At 54.5% G+C, this 27,893-nt stretch overlaps 3 protein-coding genes across 7 annotated transcripts in view; 2 read left to right on the forward strand and 1 right to left on the reverse strand.

The window, feature by feature from the left end:
- Positions 1–234: 234 nt before the first annotated feature.
- On the forward strand, positions 235–2,491 carry GMPPB (GDP-mannose pyrophosphorylase B). Its single transcript, XM_033071515.2, has 8 exons — positions 235–419; positions 485–565; positions 641–689; positions 1,106–1,407; positions 1,484–1,562; positions 1,653–1,780; positions 1,963–2,145; positions 2,302–2,491. Exons 1-8 carry the CDS (start codon positions 291–293, stop codon positions 2,431–2,433), a joined length of 1,083 nt encoding a protein of 360 aa, XP_032927406.1. The 5' UTR covers positions 235–290; the 3' UTR covers positions 2,434–2,491.
- Positions 2,492–2,565: 74 nt separating this feature from the next.
- The window catches only part of RNF123 (ring finger protein 123), a 47,665-nt gene continuing 22,337 nt past the window's right edge, over positions 2,566–27,893 (reverse strand). For 4 of the 5 annotated variants that reach the window (XM_042779700.1, XM_033071513.1, XM_042779698.1 and 1 more), the window contains exons 27-39: positions 26,225–26,402; positions 25,274–25,348; positions 24,782–24,869; positions 24,441–24,528; positions 24,232–24,316; positions 17,022–17,161; positions 16,687–16,875; positions 15,080–15,155; positions 14,833–14,917; positions 3,703–3,845; positions 3,284–3,378; positions 3,098–3,183; positions 2,566–2,993 (exon numbers count right to left, since the gene is read on the reverse strand). In XM_042779700.1, the coding sequence (XP_042635634.1) occupies positions 2,894–2,993; positions 3,098–3,183; positions 3,284–3,378; positions 3,703–3,845; positions 14,833–14,917; positions 15,080–15,155; positions 16,687–16,875; positions 17,022–17,161; positions 24,232–24,316; positions 24,441–24,528; positions 24,782–24,869; positions 25,274–25,348; positions 26,225–26,402 (1,428 nt within the window). In that variant the 3' untranslated portion in view covers positions 2,566–2,893. Of the gene's footprint in view, positions 2,994–3,097; positions 3,184–3,283; positions 3,392–3,702; positions 3,846–14,832; positions 14,918–15,079; positions 15,156–16,686; positions 16,876–17,021; positions 17,162–24,231; positions 24,317–24,440; positions 24,529–24,781; positions 24,870–25,273; positions 25,349–26,224; positions 26,403–27,893 lie in introns of those variants that run through there. The other variant, XR_004419283.1, reaches the window with a different exon arrangement.
- AMIGO3 (adhesion molecule with Ig like domain 3) lies at positions 5,160–8,079 on the forward strand. The gene has a single exon (XM_033071514.2). The coding sequence runs from the start codon at positions 5,661–5,663 to the stop codon at positions 7,185–7,187; it is 1,527 nt and encodes a 508-aa protein (XP_032927405.1). The 5' UTR covers positions 5,160–5,660; the 3' UTR covers positions 7,188–8,079.

Genomic DNA, 27,893 nt, shown 5'->3' on the forward strand with positions numbered 1-27,893 from the left:
CGGTGGCACCCGGGTGGGCGGGGGAGCGGGCGGGGCGGGCGGTGTGTCGGAGGCGGGCGGTAGGACCCGGCGGGAGGCGGGGCCCGGGCCGACGGGGCGGTGTTATCGGATGGGGCGGTATTACCGGGCGGGGCGGTGTGTCGGGGCGGGAGGCAGGGCCCGGGCGGACGGGGCGGTGTGTCGGGGCGGGAGGCAGGGCCCGGGCGGACGGGGCGGTGCCGCGCCTGGCGGTGACGCGCCGGGTGCGCCCCGCGCTGACGTGTCGGTGCGGGCGCTGCGTGAGACGCGGGATGCGGGCGCTGATCCTGGTTGGCGGCTTCGGGACGCGGCTGCGGCCGCTGACCCTGAGCCGGCCGAAGCCGCTGGTGGAGTTCTGCAACAAGGCGGTGCTGCTCCACCAGCTGGAGGCTCTCCGGCAGGTGGGGGCGCGGGGCGCGGGGGGCGCGGGGGCCGCCCCGCCGCCGGCTGACCCGCGCTCCCGCAGGCGGGCGTCAGCCATGTGGTGCTGGCGGTGAGCTACATGTCGGACGCGCTGGAGGCCGCCATGCGGGAGCAGGAACAACGGGTAAGGGCCCTTCCGCCTCCCCCCGCCTCCCCCCGTTAACCCGGGTCTGTCCCGCCGCTCACCCTGTGCCCGCAGCTCGGCATCCGCATTTCCATGTCCCACGAGAAGGAGCCACTAGGCACAGGTAGGACTCGGGCAGGGGCTTGGGGCTGGAGGGTGGGCGCAGGCGGGATGGGGGAAGTCCAGGGACAGCAGGGTGGGTGCTGGGGGAATACACCGGCATGGACACGGCACGGCTACGGACTCTGGGAGGGGGGCACCATGGGCATTAGGGTGGGTAGGGATGGATAGGGCTGGGGGACACGGGGAGTGGGACACCATGGGCAGCAGCGTGGCTATAGCTGGGTAGGGCCGGGAGGAGCAGGGGAATAGGGAGGGGTATGCCGGGATGGACATGGGCAGGACCAGGGACAGCGGGCCGGGTGAAGATCCAGAGGGACTGGGGACTTGGGAGGGATGCTGGGACCGGCAGAGGTGGGGCCAGCGGGACTCGGGCGCTGGGCTCACCACGTCCCTGCGGCGACACTCACGGCCGCGCAGCGGGGCCTCTGGCGCTGGCGCGGGACCTGCTGGCCGAGGACGGGGAGCCGTTCTTTGTCCTCAACAGCGACGTGATCTGCGAGTTCCCCTTCGCGGCGCTGGCCCGTTTCCACCGGCAGCACGGCGGCGAGGGCTCTCTGGTGGTGACCCGCGTGGAGGAGCCGGCCAAGTACGGCGTGGTGGTGTGCGAGCCTGACACCGGCCGCATCTGCCGCTTCGTGGAGAAGCCGCGCGTTTTTGTGTCCAACAAGATCAACGCTGGGCTGTACATATTTAACCCTGGCATCTTGCAACGCATCCAGGTACGAGCCGGGGTGCCAGGCTGGGCCAGGCTGAGGGTTTGTGTGCCCTGCTCAACCCGGTGCCCCGTCCTTGCAGCTGCGCCCCACCTCCATCGAGAAGGAGATCTTCCCAGCCATGGCACAGGATGGGCAGCTCTACGCCATGGAGCTACAGGGTAAGGCCCTGTGCACAGTGCTGCACTGGGGGTCTTGCCTGCACTGCCACCCTCATGCTGGAGGCTGTCACTGTGGCTCTGTCCCCACAGGCTTCTGGATGGACATTGGGCAGCCAAAGGACTTCCTTACGGGCATGTGCATGTACCTGCAGGCACTGCGGGCTCAGCACCCCGAGAAGCTACACTCGGGGCCCGGTGTCGTAGGGAATGTGCTGGTGGTAAGTGCCAGCCCCCAGCACACCAGCCCCCAGCACGTCGTGAGCTCTTTGCATTGTCCCACTGCTGTCCTCGCTGCCATCCTCAAGCTGTGCCCTCCTCTTCCCTGGCTGGCCAAGTGGCATGGGCTATGCCAAGAGCTGTCTTGCCCTCCCAACCCTAACATGGGCCCTCTTCCTTCCAGGACCCCAGTGCCAAGATTGGGGCAAACTGTGTCATCGGCCCCAACGTGACAATCGGGGCTGGTGTGGTGGTGGAGGATGGGGTGCGCATCAAGCGCTGCACTGTGCTGGAAGGGGCCCGCATCCGCTCCCATTCCTGGCTGGAGTCATGCATCGTGGGCTGGAGCTGCTCTGTGGGGCAGTGGGTGAGGACATGGGTTCCCCCCCACAGGGGATCGGGACTTGGGTCTTGCCCTCCCACGTCCTTGGGCTGTGGCTGCAGGGATGTGGTCCCTGCAGGCAGGAGCAGGAGCCTGGCACAGCCCTGAGCCCAGGGATGTGACAGGGCCTCTCTGGGGCAGGTGCGCATGGAGAACGTGACTGTGCTGGGAGAGGACGTCATTGTCAACGACGAGCTCTACCTCAACGGGGCCAACGTGCTGCCACACAAATCCATCGCCGAGTCCGTGCCAGAGCCACGCATCATCATGTAGCAGCCCCCAGCAAGCCCTGCACTCCCAGCTCTCCTTGGATTAAATATTTATATTTACATTTACTGTTAAGCATCACCTGAGTGCAGCCCTAACACTGGGTGGCTTCCCCTTCCCATCTTTCAGGGCACCACATAAGGAAGAATAATTTAATGCTGCTTTTCATGAAGTCAGCCCCCAGCCAGGGGCAAGTTAACAGCCCGAACGCCCAGCTCAGCCCCCCTGCCCTGGCCCCGGGGCTGCTGTGTATTCCCAGTGCTGCCACAGAGCCGAGGCCTTGGCCTCCCCTCCCTGAGAATGGCCCACGGGGCAGAGAGGCTGCTGGGCACCAGCCTCTCCCACCCTGCAGCCCTCCTACCCCACGCTGCTGCCCCGTGCTGTGTCCTGACCCTCTGGGTGAGGGTCCCACAGCCCCGAGCAGGGCAAGTGTTGGGGGAGGGAGCCCGTGGTGTGGGGCCGGGCTCTATGAGCTGGCTGGCTTGGTGAAGTCATCCACCCCTGTGATGGTGGCCTTACAGAAGAAGCAGTCCTTGTTGTTCATCAGGTGCTGGTTGATGCAGGCTCTGGGACAGAGGAAGAAAGAGCATCAGCCCCCACCCACATAGTACAGGGCAGGGCCAGGGGCTGGCAATCATCCTGGTGGAGGTCAGACATGGGAGCTACTCACTTGCATGACTTGTGGGAGCAGGGCCTGAAGATGGCCGAGATGGGGTGTGCGTAGCAGATGGGGCACAGGTCTTCCTCGCTGGTGGGCTGTGGGGGTCACCGGGCAGTTAGTGATGACATCCAAAGTCCTGTGTCCCAGGCCTGCTGTCAAGGACTGGGACAGGGCTGGGGCACGGGCAGGACTCACCAGTGTGGTAGCAGCTGCCTGCTTGGACTCCTCACTCAGATGGTTCAGCATCTTTTCCACCTTTGCCAGCTCCTCAGGATTAATGTACTCTGTGTCTGGGGGGGCAAACTGGGCATGTGTGGGACGGATGGCAGCCTCAGGCTCTCCTGAGGCTGCTGAGTGGTGCACAGGTGCTGCAGCTGCCCTTAAAGACCAGCTAGGACAGTGGGCACTGGGCAGGGCAGAACTACTGGCTGGCACTGGATACGTCCCCATCCAAAGAGCTACCGCTGGGGTGGTGGAGGGGGGCACAGACACCTGTCCCTAGGACTAGAAGGGCTGGGATGTTACAGGGGACATGGACACCAGCAGCCCCGGTCCTCCCTCCCCAGCTGTGGGTGGGGGCACAGCCCAGCTCCCAGTGCAGGGCCAACACTTACAGGTCTGCAGAGAGAAGTGGCGCTTGTCTGTGGCTGGGGCAGCCGCTGCCAGGGCCGAGGGCTCGGCGTGGCCCAGCAGGTACTGGATGGAGCGCAGCTGGAAGCAGGGATCTGCCAGCAGCACCGCGGTCGCACGCTCCGTCCTGCCAAGGGACACACACACCTCAGACCGCAGACACCCCACCCTGTGCTCCTACATCAGCACACCCAGCTGGTGTCACCCCAGTCCAGGGGAATATGCTCAAATGCAGCCAAAGAGCAGCAGTCATCCTCCTCTGCCACCCCGACTCAGAGGCTCCGGGGATCGATGCGGTGCTTCAGAACTTGCTGAGGCTGCAGCCCTCGGGCCAGTGCCTCAGCCCGGGTTGCTGCAGGGTGGCTGAAGCATCCAGCGCTGCCCTTGGTCACAGCACTTCAAGGGAGATGCTCTGCAGAGCCTCACACCAGGGACTGGGGCCCTCCTGACCAAAAGGACAGCTCAGGGTGCGCTTAGGGCAAGTGGGTCCCCCCAAAAGGCAGGAGGAAGTCATGGCCCTTCCTGGCTTCAGTGGGCACAGCCAGGATGGATGAAGGTCGCCTTAATGAGTGTCTCCCTTGGGTCCCAGTGCCGTGGCCTGGTAACAGTCCCTGGCAAGGAGCAGGGCTGGCTCCATGGCCAGCCCAGGGGCAAGCAGAACTGCCCCAGTGGCAGAAGGGCAAGGGAGCAGCCAGTCAGCACAGGCTGAGCTGGGGCACAGGGGGTTAACAGCCCCTTGACTTGCAGCAGCCGCAGCCGCCAAATTAGCTTTTTGCTGCCCTAATGGAAACCAATTCCCCAGCTCTCCTCTTCCCACTAAACCGCCTGAGCTCTGGATAATGACATTCCTGCGTGTCCTTCACCTTATGGCCACTCCTTCCCCGCCAGCAGCTCACGGCATCCCTCTGCCATGGGGACCCCACCGGGCTCAGCCCCACTGCTCACTCCAGGGCCGGGGGTGCTGGGGGGGTCCCAGCTCGTGGGGTGCTGAGAATTAGGGCAGCAGGAAGGACCGCGGCTGGGAGAGAAGCAGCACCGGGGGGTGACTGCCATCCCCACTGCCATCCTGGATGCAGGATGTGACACGAGAGGCTCCCAGAGGTGACGGGTTTATTCCAGCATTCTGCCAGAGGCTGGGCAGTGGCAGAGCAGCGGCTTTGTGGATTACAGCCGGTCGCGGCTCTCTGGCAGCTGCACAGCGGTACGGCCGAAGTGGTCCTCAGCTCCTCTGGCGACGAGAGACCACGCAGGGTCGGTGCTGGGGCTGCGCATCACTCTGCCCACTCGCAGGGAGGGCCACGGCCAAGGACGGGGATAGGGACCGGGCCAGGGCCACCGCGGCGGCCACCACTCCCCGCGCCGGGGCCAATGGGATCCCGCCCGGCCCCCTCGCCGCGCACCGCCCGCCCGTAAATAGGGGCAGGAGCGGGACCGCGCTCCCGGAGCGCGCCCGGCTCCCGGAGATGCTGCCCGGGAAGGAGCCGGACCAGGCTCCCCGGAGGTCGCAGCGCGCTGATGTGCCCCGGCGGCGCTGAGCCCTGAGAAACTTCGCACTCCAGGGATGAGAAGCTCCAGGAAGGTAGCGAGGCGCCCGCCCAGCCCGACACACAGCCCCGGAGCGCCCGAGTGTCTCAGCCCCCTGATGCTGATCGCCGGCGCCCAGCCCACCCCCGGCAGCCCCCGGCCGGCCGGAGCACAGGTACGAGGCAGCCTCGGGTGAGCCGCGGCACAGCCGGGCAGGGCGATGCCGCCCTTTCGGTCTTTCCAAGCCCCACGGCTGGAATCGGGATCCTCTTTGGCGGGGTGCAAAAGGGCGGCTGTGGGTGCTTGGTAGAGCCAAGGCAGCACTGGGGGAGAGACGAGAGACGGCGGCAGATTTTTTCTCGCGTCTCATCGAGTCTGGCTGTGCCGCCGGGCTGTACAGAGGCTCCTGCCCGCCACAATGTCCTCACCGGTGACCGAGGACCCGGTCTGGCGACGAGTGGCGAAGCTGTTCCTGTTGTTGCTTCAGCTGAGCGCCCCTCGAGCCTCCCCGCAGCCCCACCGCTGCCCCGCCGCCTGCATCTGCACCTCCGACCTGCTGAGCTGCAGCCGGCTGATGCTGGAGCGGGTGCCCCAGGCACTGCCGCCCACCACCACCACGCTGGACCTCAGCCACAATGCCCTCACCCATCTCCACGATCGCTGGCTGGCTGCCCTCCCGCACCTCGAGGCCCTTCACATCAGCCACAACCAGATTCGGGACCTTTCTCAGCGGGCTTTCCACAATGCCTCCTTCCTGCGGCACCTGGACATGTCCTCCAACCACCTGCACGCCGTGGAGAGGCACTACTTCGAGGCGCTGGTGAGCCTGGAGGAGCTGCTGCTCTACAACAACCGCATCACACGGGTGGATGAAAACGCTTTTGCCAAGCTGAGCGGTCTGCGGAAAGTCTACCTGAGCTGGAACAACCTGACCACCTTCCCCTTCCACGCGGTGCAGGGGCTGGGAATCTACAACCTCCGCACGCTGGACCTCTCCTCCAATAATCTGAGCAGCATCCCCGTGGAGGTGCTGGCAGCTCTGCCCGAAAACATCGGCAATGGCCTGTACCTGCACAACAACCCCATCAGGTGCAGCTGCCCTCTCTACCTGATGCTTCAGCGCTGGAATCAGCGAGGTTTCAGCTCCGTGAAAGATTTTTCTGAGGAACACACCTGCAAGGTGTCTGACAACGTGCCCCGGTCCCTGATCAAGTTCCTCAAACACAGCCACATGTTCGAGAATTGCTCGGCGAGCGCCCAAGACATGCACCTCTTGCACTTGGAGGTGATGGTGGGCCAGCCCATCCTGCTCACCTGTAACACCACTAACTCCAGCCTGCCGCAAGCAGCCACCACCTACATGTGGATCACCCCGCAGCACGAGCCCGTCAGACACCCAGGGAACAGCAATCGCTCCCTGGAGGTTTATGTCAATGGCAGCCTGAGGATCGCCGTAGCCAAGCCCTGGCTCTCAGGGGTCTATGTAGGCTTGGCCATGAACAGCCCCTACAACTTCAGCAGGATGTGTGAGTTCAACATGACTGTTCTCTACCCCAAGGTAGCTGGGGAGACCTTCAGCACTGGCCTCACAACCCTGCTGGGCTGCATTGTGAGCCTGGTGCTGGTGATCATCTACTTGTACCTCACACCGTGCCGCTGCCTGGGCTGCTGCAAGAAGCCCGCCCCGCTGAGCCCCCCGCAGGAGTGCAGCGCCCAGTCCTCCATCCTCAGCACCACTCCCCCTGCCACCGACGGGCCAAACCGCAAGGCCAGCGCCAACAAACACGTTGTGTTCCTTGAGCCCATCAGGGAGACACAGAATGGCAAGATCCGCCTGGCCCTCAGCGAGGACTTCCCCGACCCCAAGCACCTCAAGGTCCTGCAGCTTAAGTCAGACTCAGAGTCCATCAGCTCTGTCTTTTCTGATACCCCCATTGTGTCCTAGTGGAAGAGAGCTGGGAGCAGAGCCAAGGTCTCCCAAGAACTCGTCTCCTCCATCGCAGTAAAACAGGATTATTGGACATCCTGAGTTCCTGGCTTGATCACAACCCATGGGAGTGATTGATATCACCCACAACTGCTTCAGCCACGGGCTCCTGGTGGGTTTTGGGCCACAGCAAGAGCACCTTGTATAATCCACTGGCAATGGCTTGTTAGCACCAGGGTAACGCTGACGAACCCAGCATGCTGGAGAAACACCCCTCCTTTTGGGCACCCACCCTCCCCAATGTGACACCAGGCCTGGGTGTCTGCCATGTCCCCAGGCATGGAACGCCTAGCCTGACACCACTGCCACAGACCCCCCAGGCCAAGGAACAGCTGTGACAAGTGGGACATTGTCCTGGCTCATGCCAGGGTCCTCAGGAATGGCAATGCCACCATCCTCTCCCAGCACACGCCAGTCACTATCAGCATGTCATGGCTGGGAGCAGAGGACTGTGACCCTGTCACAAACAGAGGGTACAAAGAGGGTACCCCTCCCTAAACGTGGCCATGCAGGAGGGATGGAGCTCAGCGCCCGACCAGCCACGCAGCCAAGCAAACCTTACAAGCTTTTGCTTCCCGAGAAGCTGTAAATCGTCACGGCAGGATTAGGTGACGAGACACAGCGTCCCAGCCCGCATTGCTCAATGTCCCCGTGCCACCAAGGACACCGAGGTCTCCGATGCACCACGCACTCCTTGCTGCTTCTCCTTGAGGCGGACATGCGCTGCTCCAGCACAGCTATTTAGGCAGTAACCTAATCAGCCTATCGATAAATGTGAGTAATCCTTCCCTCTCCTGGGTCGTAATTCTCTAGTTCCATTGGAATAAAAATGCCTATTTTTTTAAGCTCACGCTGGGCTGAGTGTCTCCTTGCCCTTGCAGCAGTGTGCAGCTCACAGGCACAGCGGTGGGAGGCTGAGGTCTGAGGGAGCCCTGAATTCATGCAGGCCCAGCACATGGAGCCAGGCAGCCTCTGCCCCCATCAAATGGCCTTCAGCAAGGGGGTTAAATGTACTGGTGAGAGAGAAGCATCCAGTGGTTTGTCCTTGGGAGGGCAGGTCCCCAAAACGATGCCTGGGAGCTGGAGAAGGAGCAGCACTACTGACACGAGGGCACATCCAGACCCCGAAGGGAACAAGCAGGGTTTAGTTGAAGAGGAAAGGCACCGCAGGAGATGGGACTGGCACTGCCTTTGGCTCAGTCCTGGTGCTCCCTGCAAACTCGTTACACCTGCACTGCCTTCCCTGGCACCCACCCTTGCCTCTTCGTGAAACAGGGAGTGGTTCTGCCCCCTCAAAATGCCTGTCTGATCCCACAGAAGGACAAGGGTATGCTATCCACCTGCCAGTCACCAGTATCCAATCCACAACTGCAGCAGGAGCATGTGGCCTTCACATGCAGCACAGGGGAGGTCAGGGCTACCAGGCCATCATGGGGACCAGGACTCTTCAGAGACCTGCAGCCCTCTCCCATGGCTGAGCGCCCTGGCCCCAAGAGCTGCTGGCAGCCCTGTGACTGGTGGGAGGGGAAGAACCCTGTGCCATCAGGACCACACCAGCACACATCCTTTCAACTTCTCGGGCCAGGAAACAAGCAGCTTTATTCACAACAAAAACTCAATTTTGTGCCCAAATCCAAGCAGGGGTGAGTGTTTAGGAGGGTAGCTCTCCTGACACAGCCCAGCCTCCCAGTGCCACTCCTGACAGCGACCTTGTGCAGCTCTGTGCCACCCATGACCGTGGCTGGTGGAGGTGATGGATGCACAGCGACAGCCCCCGCTGGCTGTGCCCTCACTGCCCCACACCCACCACTGCTGGCCCTTTCACCTCGTGTTAGCACAGTGTCCTGACAGGCCCAGGACGCCGTGCCAGCCACACCAGGGGGTGAAGAGGTGAATTGTGTCACCTTGAGGTGCTGCCATCACCCCTGGCTTTGCACCCAGGTAGGAATGCCACGGGAAGGAAGGTTTGGATTTGACCTGGGAATGTCTGGGAAAGAGAAGAGACACAGTTGACTGCACCCAGGTCCAAACCAAACAAGGGCACTGACCCAAGTGTGGCCTGCACTGGTGAGACAGTGTCAAGCCCGTGCCAGAGCATGTGCCACATCTAAGCTCATCTTCCTCCAGAAGGAAAGATGAAGTGCTGCTCTGGGGCCCAGCTGCTGGAGTGGGTGTTACCCACCCATTATCACCATCCTCATCTATCTCCCCAAAAATCTTCCCCACTGCCAACACCAGCTTCCCAGCTATTAGTGTTCCTGCAAAACTGCATCCTCAGCTGAGGATGACTGAAGATTGGGGGAAGCTCAGAGAGTGCAAGATAAGCTCCCTGGGGCCTTTCCAGGAACACACCAGCCTGAAAAAGCCCAGGAAAGCCTCCTAGGCTGGCTGCAATTCTCCTATTCCTGCAGGAAAGCTGAGGCTTGCTCTCCAGGGACTTGCTCTGAGATTTGTATTCGTGCTGCCCTCAAGGGATCTCTGTGCCTTTATCCAGGAAAGTCCTGCTGCTGCTTTTCACATGTTCCTGATGCTCAGAAAGGATCCCACACCACACTGCTGATCCAATGAGCACTGGAAGGCAGTTTGAACTGTCGAAGCAGTTCATTAAGCAGTCTGAAAGGCAGGACATCTCATCAAGGAAAAACAGCCAGGAGCAAAGCCTCTGACAGGCAGGAGCTGGGAAATCTAATGGATGTTCCCCAAGGAATACACTGTCCTCTCTTGGCAGCCATCTCCACCATTACACCCCTGGCTTCCAGCCAAACTCCCTCCTGCTCCTTGACTCTGTGGGGCAAAGTAATGGGTCAGCACAAAGCTTATGGCCCTGGCACACAGGGACCTGTGCCCGTGTGTGGGGATAAGGACTAGCTTTGGGGACCAGTGTCCAACACTGACTCCTGTCTCCTCTGGCACTTCACACCTCAGCCAGGACAAAGGAGGTGCACTGAATGCCAGTCCCATCCTGCCCTCATGTCACCGAGGATGGACACGGTGGGGCCCGGATCCTTTCCTTACGATGCTCACAGTTTTCCAGAGAACTCCAATCAGCAAAGCCTGGTGCTGGCCAGCACAAGGCCTGCTCCTGCCTCCCAGCATGTGCCTGACAGCCCCAAGGGGCTGGGAGAGCCCAGCCCTGGCAGTCCCCATCACTCAGGATGCAGCACTTGGAGCTGGCAGCTTGTAAAAACACTGACCACACTCCTTTTTTAACCATGAAACATCAGCCAGAGCTAATAATTCTTCCATGCTCTGGCTCAGGCTCACCCTGATGTTACAAACTGCAAAACTGCAGTACCACCCATTTTCTGAGTTTTTAGAGCAAGGTAACAAGGACTCCTTTAGACTGTGTGGTCCATGAAATGTCTACTTCCGCCCACAGCTTGCTCACCACCACTGTTGAAGGAGGATTAGTAATTACAAAGTTTTATGGGAGCTATGCAGAAAACAGCCATGTCCATGGGACCAGCCAAGTCCCCAGGGTCCAGCAGCACATGAGCACACAGGTGGGTGGCCAGGCTGTTTAGGAACCTGCAGACTGGGATCTTCTGATCTTTCCAGTGGAGGTGCTCCCAAAACCATTTAGCAGCTGAGTAGTCTTTTTAGCCTTCCTCTCCCACCCAGTCTTGTGCTTCCTTACCTTTCTGCTCACCAGTGTGTTGCTTCTGCCCCACAAACCCCTTTGTCTCCTCCCAGCCCATCTCTCTGCACCCATCTGTAGTTTGCCAAGAGAGGAGTGTGGACTTCCAGACAAATATCCTGACACCACATCAGGTCATTGCTGCTTCTGGCAGGTTCCACTGGCTCCTGCTTAGCATCCCATTGGCTCAGCATGGTTGTTTCTGATCCAGGATCCCTGTCCTGTGTTTTGATGGCCGGTACCACCATGCTCCCAGTGAGCACAATGCATCTCCTTCTGTCTTCTCCATCCTTCATGCAGAAGTTCCAGGGAGATGCACCTTAAAAGCTCTTTAGGACTTGTCCTGTACAGACTGGTTTGCTGGCTCCTTGCATGTATCCCAGCCCTCTCCTCACCCTGACAGCATCACCTCCCTGCCTCAGAGGGGATGGAGGGAGCATAGGAGCAGAGCAGTGGCCCTGCCCTGACACAGCACAGCTCATCTGCACGCTGGGATGGCCACTCACCTTCCCACAGAGGCAGTCCTAATTACAGCATGCCCTCACACACAGGGGACCACAGCCTCACCTCTGGGCCTCAGCCCTTCCCCTGCCACTCGCTTTCGCCAGGATCCTGACACCAGCTCTGGCCAACACTGCTCCATTAGCTCATTCTGAAAGAGGCTTAATAGAAAATCTGGTCAATTATTTAGCAAGCAGACAAAGGAGGGATGATACTGCCTGAAGACAGCCAGGGTCTGTGGCACGGATTCAGCCCAGCTCCTGGCTCAGCCTGGCAGATCCCGCCTTTTCCTCTCCTCTCCACTCAGTCATTAAGGCTGGCAGAGGGAGCAAAGGGACATCCCTGCCCTTGGCCCTGTCAGTACTCCCCAGGGCTGCCCAACAGCTCTCACACCCGAGGGCTGGGAGGAGCAGCACCAGCACCAGCCCATCATGCCTGACCCAGCAAGGAAATGCACCTCTGCTCTCAAAAGCACAGCCTGCTCCAGGATCAACTGTCTCACCACAGCCCGGCCCGGGCAATGTTCCCTTTCCTTGTGCCTAATGGCTCTGTTTGATGCCAGGAGCCCACAGCAAGAGGACTCAATGCCTGGATGAGTGTCCTGTGCTGGGAAAGGAGCAGCTGAGGCATCTGATTGCAGCCTGATAACGCAACTGGATGAGTTGGCAGGGCCCTGGTTCTTACTTCCCCACTGCAATGTTCTCATCCCATAAATGGGACTTCATTTCTTCACCACCAGATGAGCCCATTCCCTATGTCCCAGAGGTTTGCAGCACCTTCCAAACAAGTGCCTGGCACAATGTCTGCTTGCTGGGTTAGAGGCAACCAGAAAATCACAGCCAAGCCTAGGTCTGTCCCTGTCCTCACTCTCTGAGGCACAATTTCCTCACAGGGAACCAGTGAGGGCCATCCTGTCCCTGGTAATTCCCACAGGGATGTTGCTATGTGCAAATGTGGGCTGGAAAATCTCTTTGTTAATGATTTCTGTCAATCTGGGAGTTACCATACGGGACCTGGAAGAGACTTCTACCAGTTTTCAGCACTGCCCAGGCAGAGTGCTTCTGGGGAAAGACAAAACCCTGTCCTATTATCCTGCTTGCTGCACTGAGAGAAGAGAAAAAGGAAAGTTGTCTACAGATGAGTTCACATAAACAGTCTGCTCTGGAGAGCCTGGTTACATACAGGACCCTTTAAATCACTTTAGCCACAGCAATCATCATGAGAGTGTTAAGACCCAAGGAAGGTTTGAATTCTCCTGTTCCATTCCTGTTACTCATGCACCTGGAGACAGATGCTTCCCATTGCTGTGCTCTGGGCCAGCCATCATCGACATGTACCATCTTCCTGGGTTTTGGGTGATTGTTACCCCAGCTGCACCTCTCAGCTGAGCCCTTGAGGAATACAAAGGCACCAGAAAAGCCTCAGGTTTTTTGGTTTCCCATCTCTGTTTGTCATTTGCCATATGCCTGCACAGAGCAGAACTGCTCTGTAAGTGAGGTGCAGCACCCAGTCCTCAATTCAGAGCACTGCCAAGAGCTTGGGGGCCCAGCTCTCCTTTCCCCGTGACACTCTGCCTTTGATCTCTGCCTGGTCTCTGCCATCCCCTCTGCTCAGGCAGCATAGAGGGTCTCCAAACCGCCTGCCTCGGTTCTTTTGTCTTGACTGACCTCAGTGGCTCCCCTGCAACATCTGCTTGCCTTTTATAGATCACTGAGGTATCAAACCTCAGTTTTAGTGCGTGGCTTTGCAAAATCACACAGAAGAATTTTGCTTTATGGATACTTTTCCCTGGGCCTCCTCCTGTTCCACCTTCTGCTTCTGCTGCTCATTAGATCCACCTTAAGGACACGATGCTTTTCACGCATCATTCCACTATTTTGCATTTCTTTTTCCTTTCCAGTGCTCAGGGAAGTGACTACAAAGCCCTTGAACATCAGAGACTCGCCAGTTCCCTCGAGCACAGTGTCTCTGGTTTGTGATGGTGCAGCCCAAGGCAGGAAGGATGCTGTTGGCACACAGGGGACAGTGCACTTGGTGATGACACTGGCTGCCTGGAATTCACAAACCCAAAGCACAACAGGCTTTTCAGGGAAAGGACAGAGGCTGGAAGCTTTCTGTCTCTCCAGGACCCCTGCAGGCTAGGAAGGAAGTGACTGATATCCCACTACTATCTTTCCAGTGCTCCTTGGAGTTTGATAAACTGAGGGACAACACTTCCCCTTCCCCATTTTGACCTGACAAGTTACCTGAACTGGGACAGATGTTCAAGAGAGAAACAGGCAGGGAAAGACTCCTCATCCTGGCATGCAGGGAACTGTTTTATGACCTTTCCCTTTCCTTCAGGAAGAAGTGTCTAGTTGTGGCATCAAATTTGTGACATTTGCCCTCTCCACAGAGCAAGGTTCTGAGGGCAAGCAAAATCCACCTCTGTTCACAGCCCAGAAAGGTCACTGATCAATGACCTCGTGCCCAGGTTTTGGGACTGTCACACTTGGGGCTGTGTGACTGTGCACCAGCCATGGAAGGCAGGTTATAATTAGATCTATTTGTGTAGATCTTTGAGTCCTTGAGAGAAGCTGAAAGACTGGCTGCAGGGCTGAGCTGCTTGGCCAGATGGGACTCTGTTCTCTACAAAGCCAGACACTATTGTGTTCTTCAAACATGAAAATAAGCAGGATGTACAGCACAGACAGAAGAGTTCCACTCCTACAGCAGCCTACAGCAAACAGTGCAAGGCAAGACACCTGCAAATGACACTGGGAGACAGCAAAGTCAGGGCTGCAAAGTGTCTGAATGGTACAAGCAGACACAGACATAAATGATCAGGTCAGCTGTGGCTTTGTCCAGCCACAACACTCCCCTAGTGCTGCCTCTCTGAATAACTGGCCACTGTAAAGACAAGATTTGTTTCATCTTAAAATCAGCATCACCCAAGTGCCTGGAGAAGACTTGTCTCACCTTGGAGGCACACGTCTGGGCAGTCAGAGAGCTATGCACACATTTTGATGCCTTCCTAAGAGGGGTCCAGGGTGAAAGAGCTCCAAAGAGCTCCCTTCCAGCCATCACTCTGTGCTGCAGCACTTGGATGTGTCACCACATCAGCACAGCTCCATCACACATAGCACCCACAACTTTCACCAGCAGCTGTCTTGTCACAAGGAGGAAGCTGCACGTCAGTACAGCATCTCACAGCCACCTCTTACAAGGGTTTTCCTTCACAGCCACCTCTCACAAGGGTTTTCCACCACAACAGGAAGGGGCTTTGCACCCAGCGTAGCACTGGGATGCAGCTGCTACAAGAATGAGGCTCTCTGTTTTCTGCCTGCTCCACACTCATCAGCTTCACCTCACTTCAGTCTCTACACCCCATGTTGCTCCTGCAACACCTCCCAAGGCCTCACTGCAGCACCCAGTGCAGTTGCCTCACATAGATACCCTGTGCTTTGGAAGGCAAAAGCCACTCACCCCTGAACATCAGTGTCCACCAGCAGCCGGACCAGTATCCCAGTCACAGCCACAAGGATTGGGTAATGGTCCACGCTCTCCAGCCCTGTGGAAGCAAAAGAGAATGGTAAGAGCTTCTGCCACTGTGTGACAGGCAGAGCAGGGCAGGTCTGAGGTCTGATCCCATCCAGTTCTGCACTGCTTTTCAGTACAAGCCATCCCTCCCTTCCCAGCACATTTTCCAAGCAGAGACACAGAGTGGACTCACCTGGCAGACGGAGGTTGACCACTCTGTCAAACAAGTTCCTTTCAGCTGTCACACGGTTCAGCACCTGGTTCAAGAGCTGTGTAGGGAAAAGCAGAGAGGGTTTGTATTTTCTGGATGGGCCTTCCTGTGAGCAGCATCCGAAGAGCTTTGGGGCAGCATGTTCTCTTAGTTTGGACTCAGTGCCTCAGGGCTGGTGGATGCACAGAGGGAAGGCTCACAGCACACACCTAGCTTGGCCCTGGCATGGAAAGAGTGGTACCACATCACAGTGGTTGTACCAGACCAAAACCTCCCAGGGAAGTGTCAGTCTGAGGTCAAGACATTTGAATGTCAGCACCTTCCACCCAAATCTGAATTCCCCACCTGCACAAACCAAGCTACTTCTGCAGATAAAAAGCTCCTGGCAAGCAGATGCTATAGGACAGTCAGAGCCTGCGAAGAGTGAGCTGATAGCCATGGACAAAAGCAGTGTCAGCAAGGTGAAGCACAGCCCAGGTCCTGCCCTACCTGGAGCTGGCAGCAGGATGGACCTACCAGTTCTGAAGCATGGGATGAGTGCAGAGAGCAATCTGCAGAGATGGAATCAGCTGTGATGACACTTAATTAGCCACCATTAGCTCTCACCCAAACCCTCAGTGGGAGGAGTAGGGACTGCTCCAGGCTTGACACAACTACTGCAAGCTAAGCATCATCTCTCAAATGCAGCATCCCTTCTCCTGCTGCCCCAATGCCCAACAGCAGAACACTACATCCCTTGAGGGCCTGGTCAGGGTAGGGCACAGCTTCATAACAGCATCAGGTAGCAAGGAGAAAGCTGCAGCACCCCACTCTCTGCTGCACATTCTCCAGCTTGCGTAAGCCACCTGCTAAGGGTCCCTCACTTTCCTCCTCACTCAGCTGAGCACTTCCCTCATGATTATGGTACCAGACTCTGCTACCTCTTGCTTTGTTTCATCTGCTCAGACCCTGACCCCAACCTTTGGGGTACTGCTAAGGTACATCTGACTGCTCTCTGCCAATCCAGCTTGTACAGAGGCTGGATTGTACTGTACAAAGGCCCTCAGGGCTTTCCAGGATTGTTCATGCTTTAGAAAAGAAACTAATTTACAGGAGCCTAATGGGTGTTGTGAGTTGGAATGGGGCTGTCCCAGTCACTGTGGCAGGACAGTGGAGACACAGTGGAGACATTTGGTGCCATATTCTAGGACTGAGGGATAAAGGACCGAGATACCTGCCCAAACACTGGAGTGTGTGCCCTGTGAAACCACACTGCCCACAGCTCCTTACCCAGAAATACCACACCTTCTCTCCAGATTTCATGACAGTGCTTGTCACAGGAGGATTCAGCATTTACTGGCCCCTCACAAGGAAGATTTAAGCACTGTCATTCTCCCTCCCAGTAGAGGCAGAAAGCAGCTGTGACCAGAGCAGTTGCAAAGGAGGGGAGCAGTTCATATGTAGAGATTTTAGGGAGCAGCACTTGCTCTGCAGCAGCTCTAAGTACTACAGCATTTGCAACAGGAGCCCCCAGTTCACCACACATCTATAGACAGGGCAGAGGGATCCCCATGCCCCTCCAGATGCTGCTTCTTCACACAGGATGGTACCTGAGCAAGCCTCCGAAGCAGCAGCTCTGACGACGGGCGGTTCCAGTCAAGGAAGATCTCTGGTGCCAGGGTGACAGTCATTTCCAGCACTCTGAGCAGGCTCACTGACAGGTCAAAGCAGGTGGCACACACCTTCAGCTGACGGCTGTCCACAAAGTTCCTTTCCAGGCGCTCTGCTGCCTGCTGGATCTGCCAAGCAACGGACACAGCTTAAAAAGGAGCCTCTTGCAAAAGGACCCCCAGCCCAGTGAGCTGTGCCTTGAGCCTTTCTGTGTGCAGGACACAGCACCCATCGAGTGCTGCATCCCACAGCACCACAGGTGGTGTACACCCACCTCCTGAATCATGCCAATGAACTCAGAGAATGCCCAGTTCAGCTGGTTCAGGACGCTGTTGAGGAAGCTGGGGGCCAGGTCGCGGTCGCTGCGGAGCAGGTCTGCCATGTGCTGCTGCAGCAAGGTGGAGGGACACGGCTCTGAAACCAGACAGTGACAACTTCAGTGGCCTGGTCCCGGGGCAGCCATGAGTGAGGGGCAAGGGCAGGCTGCGATACCAGTCCTGAGCTTGGGAAACGCTGGCTTGTACCTTACAGTAAGCAGAGATGGCAGGACACTGGGAGCTGGCACAAGGACTATTCTGAGCAGTGATAATGCCTGTTGGGCCTCCCAGCACTTCTTTCCAAAGTCAGCTTGAATTAGCCAGGGAAGAACCCTCTGTGCTCACTGCTGCCCAGATACACAGGAGCACTGCCCTGCAGCTCAGCATCCCTCTTGCTCAGCTCTGCAGAGGCCCATGGTCAGCTCAGCATTAATTGCTCCTGATACCAGTGTGGCAGCAGCTGCCCGGAGCAAGCACGGCTACCCTGGCCTCACATGGCTGTGCCTGTCTGCCTGTGTCTGGGGAGGAAGGTATCCAGTAAATCCTACTCCTGAGGGGCTTCTGTATGGAATTGAGGCTGGTTCTGCCCTTAGCAGGCTCAGGCAGAGCTGCCCACACTCCCCTGTGGTTCAGCCCAAGCACAGACACATCCCCTTGGTTTTGCAGCATCTCATCTCTGGGCTTCCTCACTATCAAGATCCCAGATGAGGTCAGGACCAGCAGCTGGGAAGCACAGTCAGGGCTGTGTGGGACACCAACCCCCATAGATGGGCAGGGAAAAGGGGGCACAAATGGGATAGATGCTTCTCACCAGCAGAACGACCCACTGTCAGCAAAAGGCTCACAAAACATCCAGCACTACAAGGGAAGCGTATTTGGAGTTCAGCCCAAAACTCACGGCTTGGAAAGAGAAACTTGAGCACATTTACCAGCTACAGGAAAAAACCCCAATCTAACTATATTTTACTCTAATAGAAGCTATTAGAAACAGCAGGTAAAAACCCTGGCAGCACCAGGACTGCCATGCCCAGATGAATAAGCTGCACTATGACTGCACAAGCACTCTGGGCTTGCAGCCTACTTGAAGGGCCAGCATGGGCAAAGCATACACAGGACAACTTCCATCACATCCCTAGGGATCAAGAAGCAAGGCATAACTACAGGCAGATTGCCATCTGGGATTAGCAAAGCCAGGGAGGGATGACAGGAGACTGTCATCTGAAATGGAAAAAGGACAAATTATTCTGTGAATACCCACTAGCAAGTGCAATGAACTTCTGTTATTATGGAGGACACTCACTGAACCACAGAGTGCATAATCACTCCAAGCAGGACAGTACCCTGGCTTTGATCCTGCCTAAAAGTTCATTTTTGAAAGGGATTTAATCACAACAAATGTCTTTGATGTCCTACTCCCACCCACATGTACTTTCCCAGCCTTTGGCTACATGTGGCTCAGGGCCTGGCCAAGACAGATGTCCTTTTTACATATTTATTGGTCCTCTGGGGATTTCTTGCCCAGTGTCCTCTGAAACTGTGTAATTCTTTAGCATTAAACATGTCCCAGAGCAACATTCCACAGTTCTGCTGTGTGGAGCAGGAGGAATTCGGATTGGAGCTTGGCTCCCACTTGCTTTATTTGTTAATATTTATTCTCTGTAACCCCTTCCTTCTGGTGATAGACAGGGCAAGATGCTCCTCTCCAGTCACTTCCTCCAGCTAGCCCTGACTCCAGACCTTCATGACAATCCTTTAAATGGGATCAGTCCCAGCCAGCGCAGTTTCTCACACTGAAACTGTCCCATCTTTGACCCTTTTGCCACTCCTCCCTGAAGTCCAACATCTCTCCCAAGTTTTCTTTGGAGTGGTGGAATCAGAAGCACATGCAGCATTCAAACCATGATGCACAAAGGCATAATGTGGTTTTGGTTTTGTTCTGGTTTGCTTTCCTCATAATTCCTGTTGTGTAATTTGTTCCTTGGACTGAATATCAAGCTGCTCTTCTTTACAAGATTACAATAGATTGGCAGTTCAAGGATAACCCTCAGGAATTGGTCCTGAGGCATAAGTAGAGAAGCACAGGAGTCAATGGTGGGGCATACCTTGTCTTCTCTGTCAGTGATGAAGGGGCACAGCACACTCTTACTCCACCACTCTACACCTGGCGATGTGAATTCTACCCATATTTCTCTCCCACTCATTCAGAATTGAAATGTCTTTTTGCAGAGTTAAGATTTTAGTGCCTTCTTTTCCCCAGCCTCCCTTTAACATATAAAAGCTGCTTTTTGTTAAAACTGCTGATGTATGAGCCTTTCCAGCCTTCAAATACCCAAGCAGTTCCAGGCAGAAATCACCACTCCTCAAGGAAGAACCCTGCATGTCCTGCTGGTCTCTTGCCAAAGCCTCTTTTACTAACACTGCAAGCCAGGACAGATCTCAGGATGAACTGCCCAGCCAAAGCCTACCTCATTTGAAGGCAGCTTTGGTTTTTTGAAAAATGTTCCTATGCTTGTAATAACTTGCTTTATCCTGATTTTTAGCCAATGACTATTTCCTCACAGTCTTTTTCCAATGAGTGCTGTGATTCTGCAGTTCTGGTTCTTAAATGTTTTTCCTGGTGCTGGCAGACTGTGCCAGACTGTAAGAGCATTAAAAACTGATGCCTTTTGTCAAACCTCTCCACAGGTAAATAGGTTTATTGAAACTTCTAAAGTTAACACCAGGAAACAATTATTTTCTTGGCTTTTGCTGATCCCAAGAGGATTCTGAATCTAAGATGCTGAGATCACTGCTACTCTTTGAAAGCAACATAAGGAACAAGCCCTGGAATACAGCACAAACAGCTTCTTCTTTCCTTGCACAAGCTCCCAGATGAGGCAATTATTACTGGCATCCAAAACCCAGTCCTGGTGCTGTGTCCATCTTTATTTGCAATATGTTCACCTATGCTGGGACATTCTCACCCACCACAGTTAGCACTGCCCTCCTGGACAATGCCACATCCCTTATGTGCCCCTGCAGGCAGGGATGTCATTTCACAGGGAGCCTGTGGATACTCAGTGATGGGGAAACTTTGTTGATCCTGGCATCAGTAAGTGCTTCATCAATGCTTCAAAATTTTTACCTCCCTAATACAAAAGCCACTCAATCTTGGCTTAGCCTTTGTTATGACAGATAAACATCAGTCATTAGAACAAAAATTGGCATTTTTTCAAGGCTAGAAATTTTGACCTCAATACATTTAATGTAGGCAACAGAGCGTGGAACCAAGGGGTTATAGACACATCCAATGTTTCTACAACAGAAACTTCCCTGCAAAAATATAAACAACAAATAGAGGAAAAGAAAATCTAGGCAGGGGAAACAGTGAATTAAAATACAGAATACTTTAAGAAGATTATAAGGAAGCCAGAAACCCCAGTGCTCCAGCAAGCACCTGGGTTATAAGGGTCACTGAGAGCATGATGAAGCAGAGACATAAGTTAAAATATAAAAGGTAAAGTGAACGTAATCAAATGTAGGCAATGGTAGGCAAAAGCAAGGAGAAAAGGGATAATAGATGGAGAAGACATAAAAAACATCCTTGAATGACCATGGTAATGCAAAGTTTTTTCCACTACAGGAAAAAAATATAGCAGAATTATTTAATAGCAGTAGTAATGGCAGAAAGTCTAACAGTAGCAGAAGCCCATTATTAGAGAGAGTTAAAAATTAATAAAGCAGGCGAAGTGGAAGCCTTCAATAAGTGCTCCTACTAGATAATGGTAAAGAAGCAGGGTCATGTACTTTAATCACAGGAAGGTAATTATGTACTTTTATAGTTTGCTAATGACCCAGCAAGATTTATAACAGGGCTAATTGTGAGACCTCTTGGTCAGCAGCCTGAGGAGGTCTCTGGACACAGCAGTATTCACAGCAGAGCTTGAGCACAGAAGGGGAAAGCCCCAAATGGACCAGATTCAGAAATAAAGCAGCTCCACCCAACACTAATCTGAGTTTTTGAAAGGCTCCAGATGTATCTGTGAGTCCACCTGAGCCCATTCAGAAATGCATTTAGAGAGGACCAAGGGGAAGGCTGCAGGGTGAGGCAGAAGGAAAGCAGGCAGCACTTGGGGGATGAGATATCCACAAGGTTGAGTGTGAGGATGGCCCAGGGCTCCTGGGATCCACGTGTGCCTCCCAAGCAAAGCCCTGGTAACCGGCTAATGTGAGTTTTGGGTGCATGACCAGCACATTAGGAAAGGTTCCACCTGCATGACACCAAAACCTCTGGGGATGCTAAAAACATGGCAAGGGTGAACACCCCCCAGGGCTCACAGAAAAAGCAAAACCCCTTCCTGAATAAGACAGAGGCCACATGTTTTCCACCACTGAAAAGGACCAATAAATGAGTTTACCCTAGTACACAAGTGCTTCTGAAGAATAAAATGTTGTGAAGCAGAGAAAGGCAGAGCAGCAGCAGTGGAAGACAGAAGGTGAAGTTAGGTAGGGGAAATTGTTTTAAACTGAGAAAGAGCAGGTTTAGATTAGGAAAAAATTCTTTACTGTGAGGGTGGTGAGGCCCTGGCACAGTTTGCCCAGAGAAGTTATGAACACCCTGTCCCTGGAAGTGTTTAATGCCAGGTTGGACGAGGCTTAGAATAACCTGATGCAGTGGAAAGTGTCCCTGCTCATAGCAGGGGGTTAGAACGAGAATGAGCTTTAAGGTTCTTTCCAATCCATACCATTCTATGACTCCCATCAGGAAGCAGAAGCTATGGATTTATTTCTGAGGGCAAGCAATCACCATCAGAAGGGCTTGGACAGTTCAGCTATTACCAGTTGATGCTTTTGGTGTTGTCAGACCAAGGTGGGATCTCCTACTGAAAGTCCTCTTCAGCTTAGGCAATCTGCTGGACTTGGGAAGGGGACATGGGTGAACTCTCTGGCCTGTGTTGCACATCTCAGCTCGATGATCTCATGGTCCCACCTACCTTCCTTCCAGCTGAGGGGTGCGTGGGCAGAAGGCCTGGGGCAGAGCAGCCCTGTGATACAACCTGAAGCCACCCTGCTCTTGCTTTTCCAAGCCAGCCTGGGCCCAGCTTGGCATGAAGGCACTGCTGCTGCTCCCACTGTGCATGCCAGGACAGCACCTGGCCTTGCCTACAAGCCATGGTGAAAGCAAAACAAATCCTGCAGCAGCCACTGAACACAACTACCCCAGCTCTGAACACAGCCTCATCTGCTCTCAGGAGCCAAATTGAGGCATAGCTCTGCTTGTATGAGAGCTGCTCAGTGCCAGCGGAGCTGAGGAATAACTCTGGGAACAAGCAGGGACACAGATGGCCTTTCTGAGCCTCTGTGCCCTCAGGCTAAGCCAGGCAGCACCCACTGCTCACCTTTGGCAAAGAGTGAGCAAAAGGAGCACGAGCAAAGGGCAGGGGAGAAGACCAGGTAGTCTGGGTGCTTTGTGGATGTTGTGAGGCAGCATGAGCAAACCTTCCCCACTTGTGCAGTCTTCCAAGGAAGCATCCCAAAAGCAGGACAAGGCTGAAGCACCAGCAAAGAGGCACTTGCCCACACTCCCTTCAGACTGGCCTGCAGCAGCAGACCTAGACAAACAGGGATTTCCTTAGCTCAGCAGTTTGTCCCATTGACTCTGCCAGTGCTCAAAGTGCAACAAGGTGAAGACTGATGGGTGAAAGGGAAGGGAGGTCATCTCCTCCTCCTTCCCTAGGCAGCATCTCAAGGACACCTCTGAGTCTCCTGTCCCTCTTCAATTAAATCAGCACTCATTATTGATTTGGTTGAGCCTTAAAATAGCCCTCCCAAGAGTAAGTCCCCAGTAGCCAGTATGGCCCATTCTGGGCTCAGACTGTGTGGAGCCACACGATGTGTGGAGCAAGGCCCCAACAGCTGAGGAACTCTGCTGCTGCCCCAGAGCTCCCCAGGATGGGCTGAGCTCAGTTACCACCCCACAGGACTGGTGACAGCCACTCAGTGCCTTGGTTGTGCAGTAGGAGAGTGAGGGGACAGCCTTGAGACCCCTCTTGCATATGTGCCAGAGCTTCTTCATTGGCCTCCAAGGATGAGAGGAACCCCTCCAGCAGGGCTCTGACCCCAGAGATAGATAACCTTGGTAAAACAGGTGCAAGAGCAGGTCCATGATGCAGCCTCAGAGACTGACACATGGGCACAGCCCTGCTGGCTTCTCCCAGGGATGGAACTGAGGAAAACAGCCACTTGTGAAGCTCTCTGTCTACAGAGGGGCTCTCTAGGCAGAAGAGGGGAAGCAGGGAGCTCTCTAAAGCTACTCCACCAGACAAGAGAAGATCACACAACAAACTTACTCTGGAAACTAGCAACAGAGAGATCTCCTGGGCACCATGGGCAGGAGAGAGAAAAGAGAACAAGAGTGCTGTTAGAACAGACAGGCAGCTCCCTGGACAGGGCTCAGCATACACCTCCACGTGCTACCTGCCCTTCTGTCCCCCTGCCCTACACAGCTCTCCAGGAACCAAGTCTGGCACAAAGCCTTTTCCACAACAGAGAGGGATCAGGGATGTATCCACACAAGCCCAGAACTTGTAAGGGTAAAGCTGGGGACATGCTCTTCAGCTCAAGAAAGGCAACTTCTCCCCACATCTTTCTCAGCCACAACAGAGCTGAGAAACCCCTCAGCTCAGTGACAGTGCTGAGGGCCAAACTGCAGGGCCAAAGGCAGGGCAGGTTCTGCCAGCATCTGAGAGACGCCAGGACAAAATACTCCCTGACTGCAAACTTATACAGTGTACCATCTCCTTGGGCACCTGCTCCCTCTCACAGGGCACCTGCTGTTTGGCTAACAAGCTCTTCCTCACAGCAGCTGTTCACTGTGCAGATCACAGGGCTTTCTCTCAGGCCAAAACTCTGGTAAGGATGAAGTCCTGGGTCTCTCTCCTCTCATTTGGAGGGCAGAACCCCTACTTATGACGGATCTAACTCATCATTTGGCATACCTGAATCACCAATAAAGAGGCTGGGGATAGCCAGACTGTAAAAACCAGGCCTGGATATTTGGCCAGGAACACCCTACTTTGGCATCTATCCCAACAGCTGGCCTGGCCCACAAGGACAGCTGCTAAGGAAGAGGCTGGTCCTCCCTCAGCACCCATCACAGCCCTGAGTGCCCATCCCTGCCCCACTCACTCTGCAGGCTGGGGAGGCTGGCATCCTCAGGCTTGGTTTTCAGCAGGTGTGGGAGCCGTGTGTATCTGTACCCAAAGCCACAGCCCTGGTAAAAGAGGTAAGGAAAGATCTCAGAGGCTGAAAAACAGTTTTGCTGCTACTGGAAAGTGAAATGTTCAGTGTCCCAGTAGTCCCAGGTGCTGAGAGGAACAGGGATGCAGGATGCTCACCCGCCACAGCCTGACAAGGATCCAGTTGGTCTGTGCCCAGGGTCGCTGCTCATAGGGAGCCAGGAGGTTCTTCATCATGGAGATCCGCCTGCCAGACAGGGACAGGAGTCACCCCACAGGGTTTGGGAACAGGAGATTGAACAGGACACACAGTAGAACCCATGGAGCTGAGGCAAAGCAAAGCCACTGGTAAAAGGGTGACCAAACGCTCCCAAATCAACTCCACCACCCTGCTGGCAACTCATGGACCCTCAGTGGTGCTTGGCAGCCCTCACTCACCCAGCCCTGCCACCACCCCAGCCCTGCCCCAGCTCCCCAGGGACAGGCAGGGCAGCACTTACTGCTCTTCTGGGATCCTCTCTACAGCACTCAGCGAGTGGGGGTAGCAGACGTAGCTGGCCAACGCCTGCATCAGCGAGTCCCGGATGTCTGAGGAGGAATGAGAAAGGACTAGGCCAGGCACTCAAGGACACACAGCACACCAGGGAGCACCTGAATGCCAGGGGCTGGGAGGGACTGGCCCTCATGTAGAGGCATATTGTCCCTGCTGACATGGAAAGTATGCTTAGGCTCAAGCAGCTAAGAAATAAACGCAGACTGGATATGCAGGTACCTGGGACAGGAGTCCTACTCTCAAAAGGGTGTCCTAGGTCATGTATTTACCCTGCAATAAGCAGGATAAGGACAGTGCCCAGCCTCATTTTGAATGTGGAGGCATAAGTACTCAGCAGATTCAGCAGACAGATCCCAGCAGAAGCTTGGTGAGCCACTGGCAGTGGCACTAGCCAGACCTGTGACATAATCACCCCAAAAGCAGAGGAATGCAGCCTTACCTGTGCCCACAATCCTCGAGTCAGCAAAGTGCTTGGCCAGGATGGCAGCGAGGCGCATAAGGGTCTCTTCATAGCCTGCAAGAAAAGGAGGGAGCAGGGTCATGGCAACAGCCTGAGGGGCAGCCCTGTGGTCCCTGAGAGAGCTAGGAAAACACATTCACCTCCAGGAGAGCCTCTCACCTCAGTCTGCAGAGTCTGAAACTGTTACTCAGGGAAAGATAAAACCATGCAATGGAGTTGGATGGCAAGGGAGAAGTGCCTGGTGCAGAAGAGACTGAGCAACACAAAGAACACCCTAGGTCTATGCAGAAAAGCCATGTCCAGCCTGCATGCCCTGTAGAAATCTGCTACTGCTCAAGCCTGCTCTTTCCCAAACAAGAGCACTAAAGCTATGTTGGTGAGGATAGAAGCTTTTCTTACCTTCATGTACTCTGGAAAGCACAGAACTATTTGCTAAGAACTCAGTAAGGTTATTTAGCTAAAAAAAGCACAGACAGAATCCACCTAAACAGAGCATCAAGTAGATGGTCATCTCCATAGGAACATCTTCAAATCCCAGGGGATTTTGAAAGCAGTCCAAGTTTCTGCACTTGTGGCACATCGTCTCCCACCCAGAAACTGGAAGGTCATGGTAAAAATTGCTGAGGCTATCACATCTTACAGCACCCAAGTCCATTCATGATACCTCCCTGGAAACACAATCCATAGCTGCCAGTAAGTTTCACTACACCCAGCCCTGTGACAGCTTCAGGTAAGGCATGGGCTCCCTACCTGAGCACACTGACCACAGCTCACCACCTGCCCCACAGCTCAGACAACACACTGGTGCAGCACATCACAACCAGGAACAGACACAGAAAGGAAGATGCTCAACTACTGCTTCACCATAAGGATGTGGACTGCTTTAGATTTTATCAGGTCAGAATCAGGAAGCTGTCTCCATCCCCTCACCTGGAAGTTCCTCCATACTGTTGACAGGGCTGAAGTAGTTCTTGAGTGCACTGTAGCTGTTCATAGCCACGCTGAGGTAGAATTCTGGCATGAAAGCAAAAAGCGAGCCCGTCCTGTCACCGTGCTCGATGGTGCGGATGCACACTCGCAGCAGCCAGTAGATATCCAGCATCTTCTCCTGCCCAGAAAGAACACAATTCCCAGTCAGCTGACAGCTTCCCTTGTGGAAAAAAACAACCAGCATCACATCAGACCTCAGAAACATCCCCATATTGGAGATCCTGCTCAGGCATCTTACTGCTCTCAGTTCAGTAACCAGACCTGTGCCATTTGGTCTTTCCATAAAACCACAGAAGTGGCAGCTGGAAGAAACAATCAGAGATCTCTACACCAACCTCAAGCTCAGAACATGACTCTCACCAATGTGATGGTTTTGTCTCACCATGCCTTGAGACCCTCTCCAAGCACTACTTCTTATCAGGGTATATGCAACCATACAGGCCGGGCAAACAAGCATGTGAGTTTTGATTCCAAGGACACTGCTGAAGGAAAGCAGGCACTGGCACGTTCCAGAAAGCTGCTGGAAAGAAAGCTGGTCTGCTGTAGGGATTAAATGGGAACAGGCTGAAAGCTCACACCAATTCAGATCTTTGCAATAGGCAGCCACAGCCCTTCAGGTTCTGTGCCAGCCATTCAACCAGATTTACTGTCTTGAGGAACATAGCCTCTTGTCACTCTAAACAAAAATCAGACAGTCCTAAATTAAAAACAGGAAACTTAAGGTCATCTACGTAACTGTAAGCTATAAAAATGGGCGCCACCAAAGCCATAAAAAGAGGAAATATTATTTCATATCCTACAATGCCAAGAAATAGTATAAGCAATAGCTACTTGCATAAAAATAGATGGAGAAGGGTTACACTTCTAATTTAAGAAAAATTAAAATAAGAGGTGCAGATGAGGCATTTCGTTTGCTTAATGGCTTTTCTAAAGTATGTTATTACCACCTTTGGGAGGTTTTCATGGGTTTATTCTGTAAATTAGGCTGAACTAGTGCAAATCAACTAAACTGAGTGACAGACATCTTTTTCTCAACACTGACCCACATCTCAGTCAAATTTTTATAGACAAAAAGCAAGTGAGTAGAACGACATTAAGGTTGAAAAAGCTGCATTTGACTTTAAGACTTGAAAACCTCAAGCATCATTTCAGGCATTGGCAAGCTAGAAGAAAGCCTACACCGGGAGGATACAAAGATGTGATTAGCCAGTGAGATAGACAAATACAATGTTGTAATAAAATAAGCTGTAATTCCCACAGGGATGTTTTGAAGGCAGAATTACGTGCTTTAAAACTTTGAGCATTTTCAAGCAGCAGCACTCCCTTTTGTCTAACTTTGAATGCCCCAGAATAAACCAGTGGCTAATTTCCTCAAGGAAGGAACAGCCTCTGCTATGCTCTGACACCTCAGCACAGAGCAGGATTTCATCCCTAGACAGACCCAGGCTCTTTCTCTCCAACAGCAGCAGTTGTGATCCTGAGATCCTCCAGTGCACTCAATTCCCAGAGACGCTGGAGCTGCTGGTTGGATGTCCCCATTGGGAAAGAACAGGGACTTGCTATGACTAAGATGGAGCCCTGAAGGCATAGGCTCCTCAGTGCAGCCACA

Source organism: Catharus ustulatus, chromosome 13 (genome assembly GCF_009819885.2).
Source record: "Catharus ustulatus isolate bCatUst1 chromosome 13, bCatUst1.pri.v2, whole genome shotgun sequence".
NCBI lineage: Eukaryota > Metazoa > Chordata > Aves > Passeriformes > Turdidae > Catharus > Catharus ustulatus.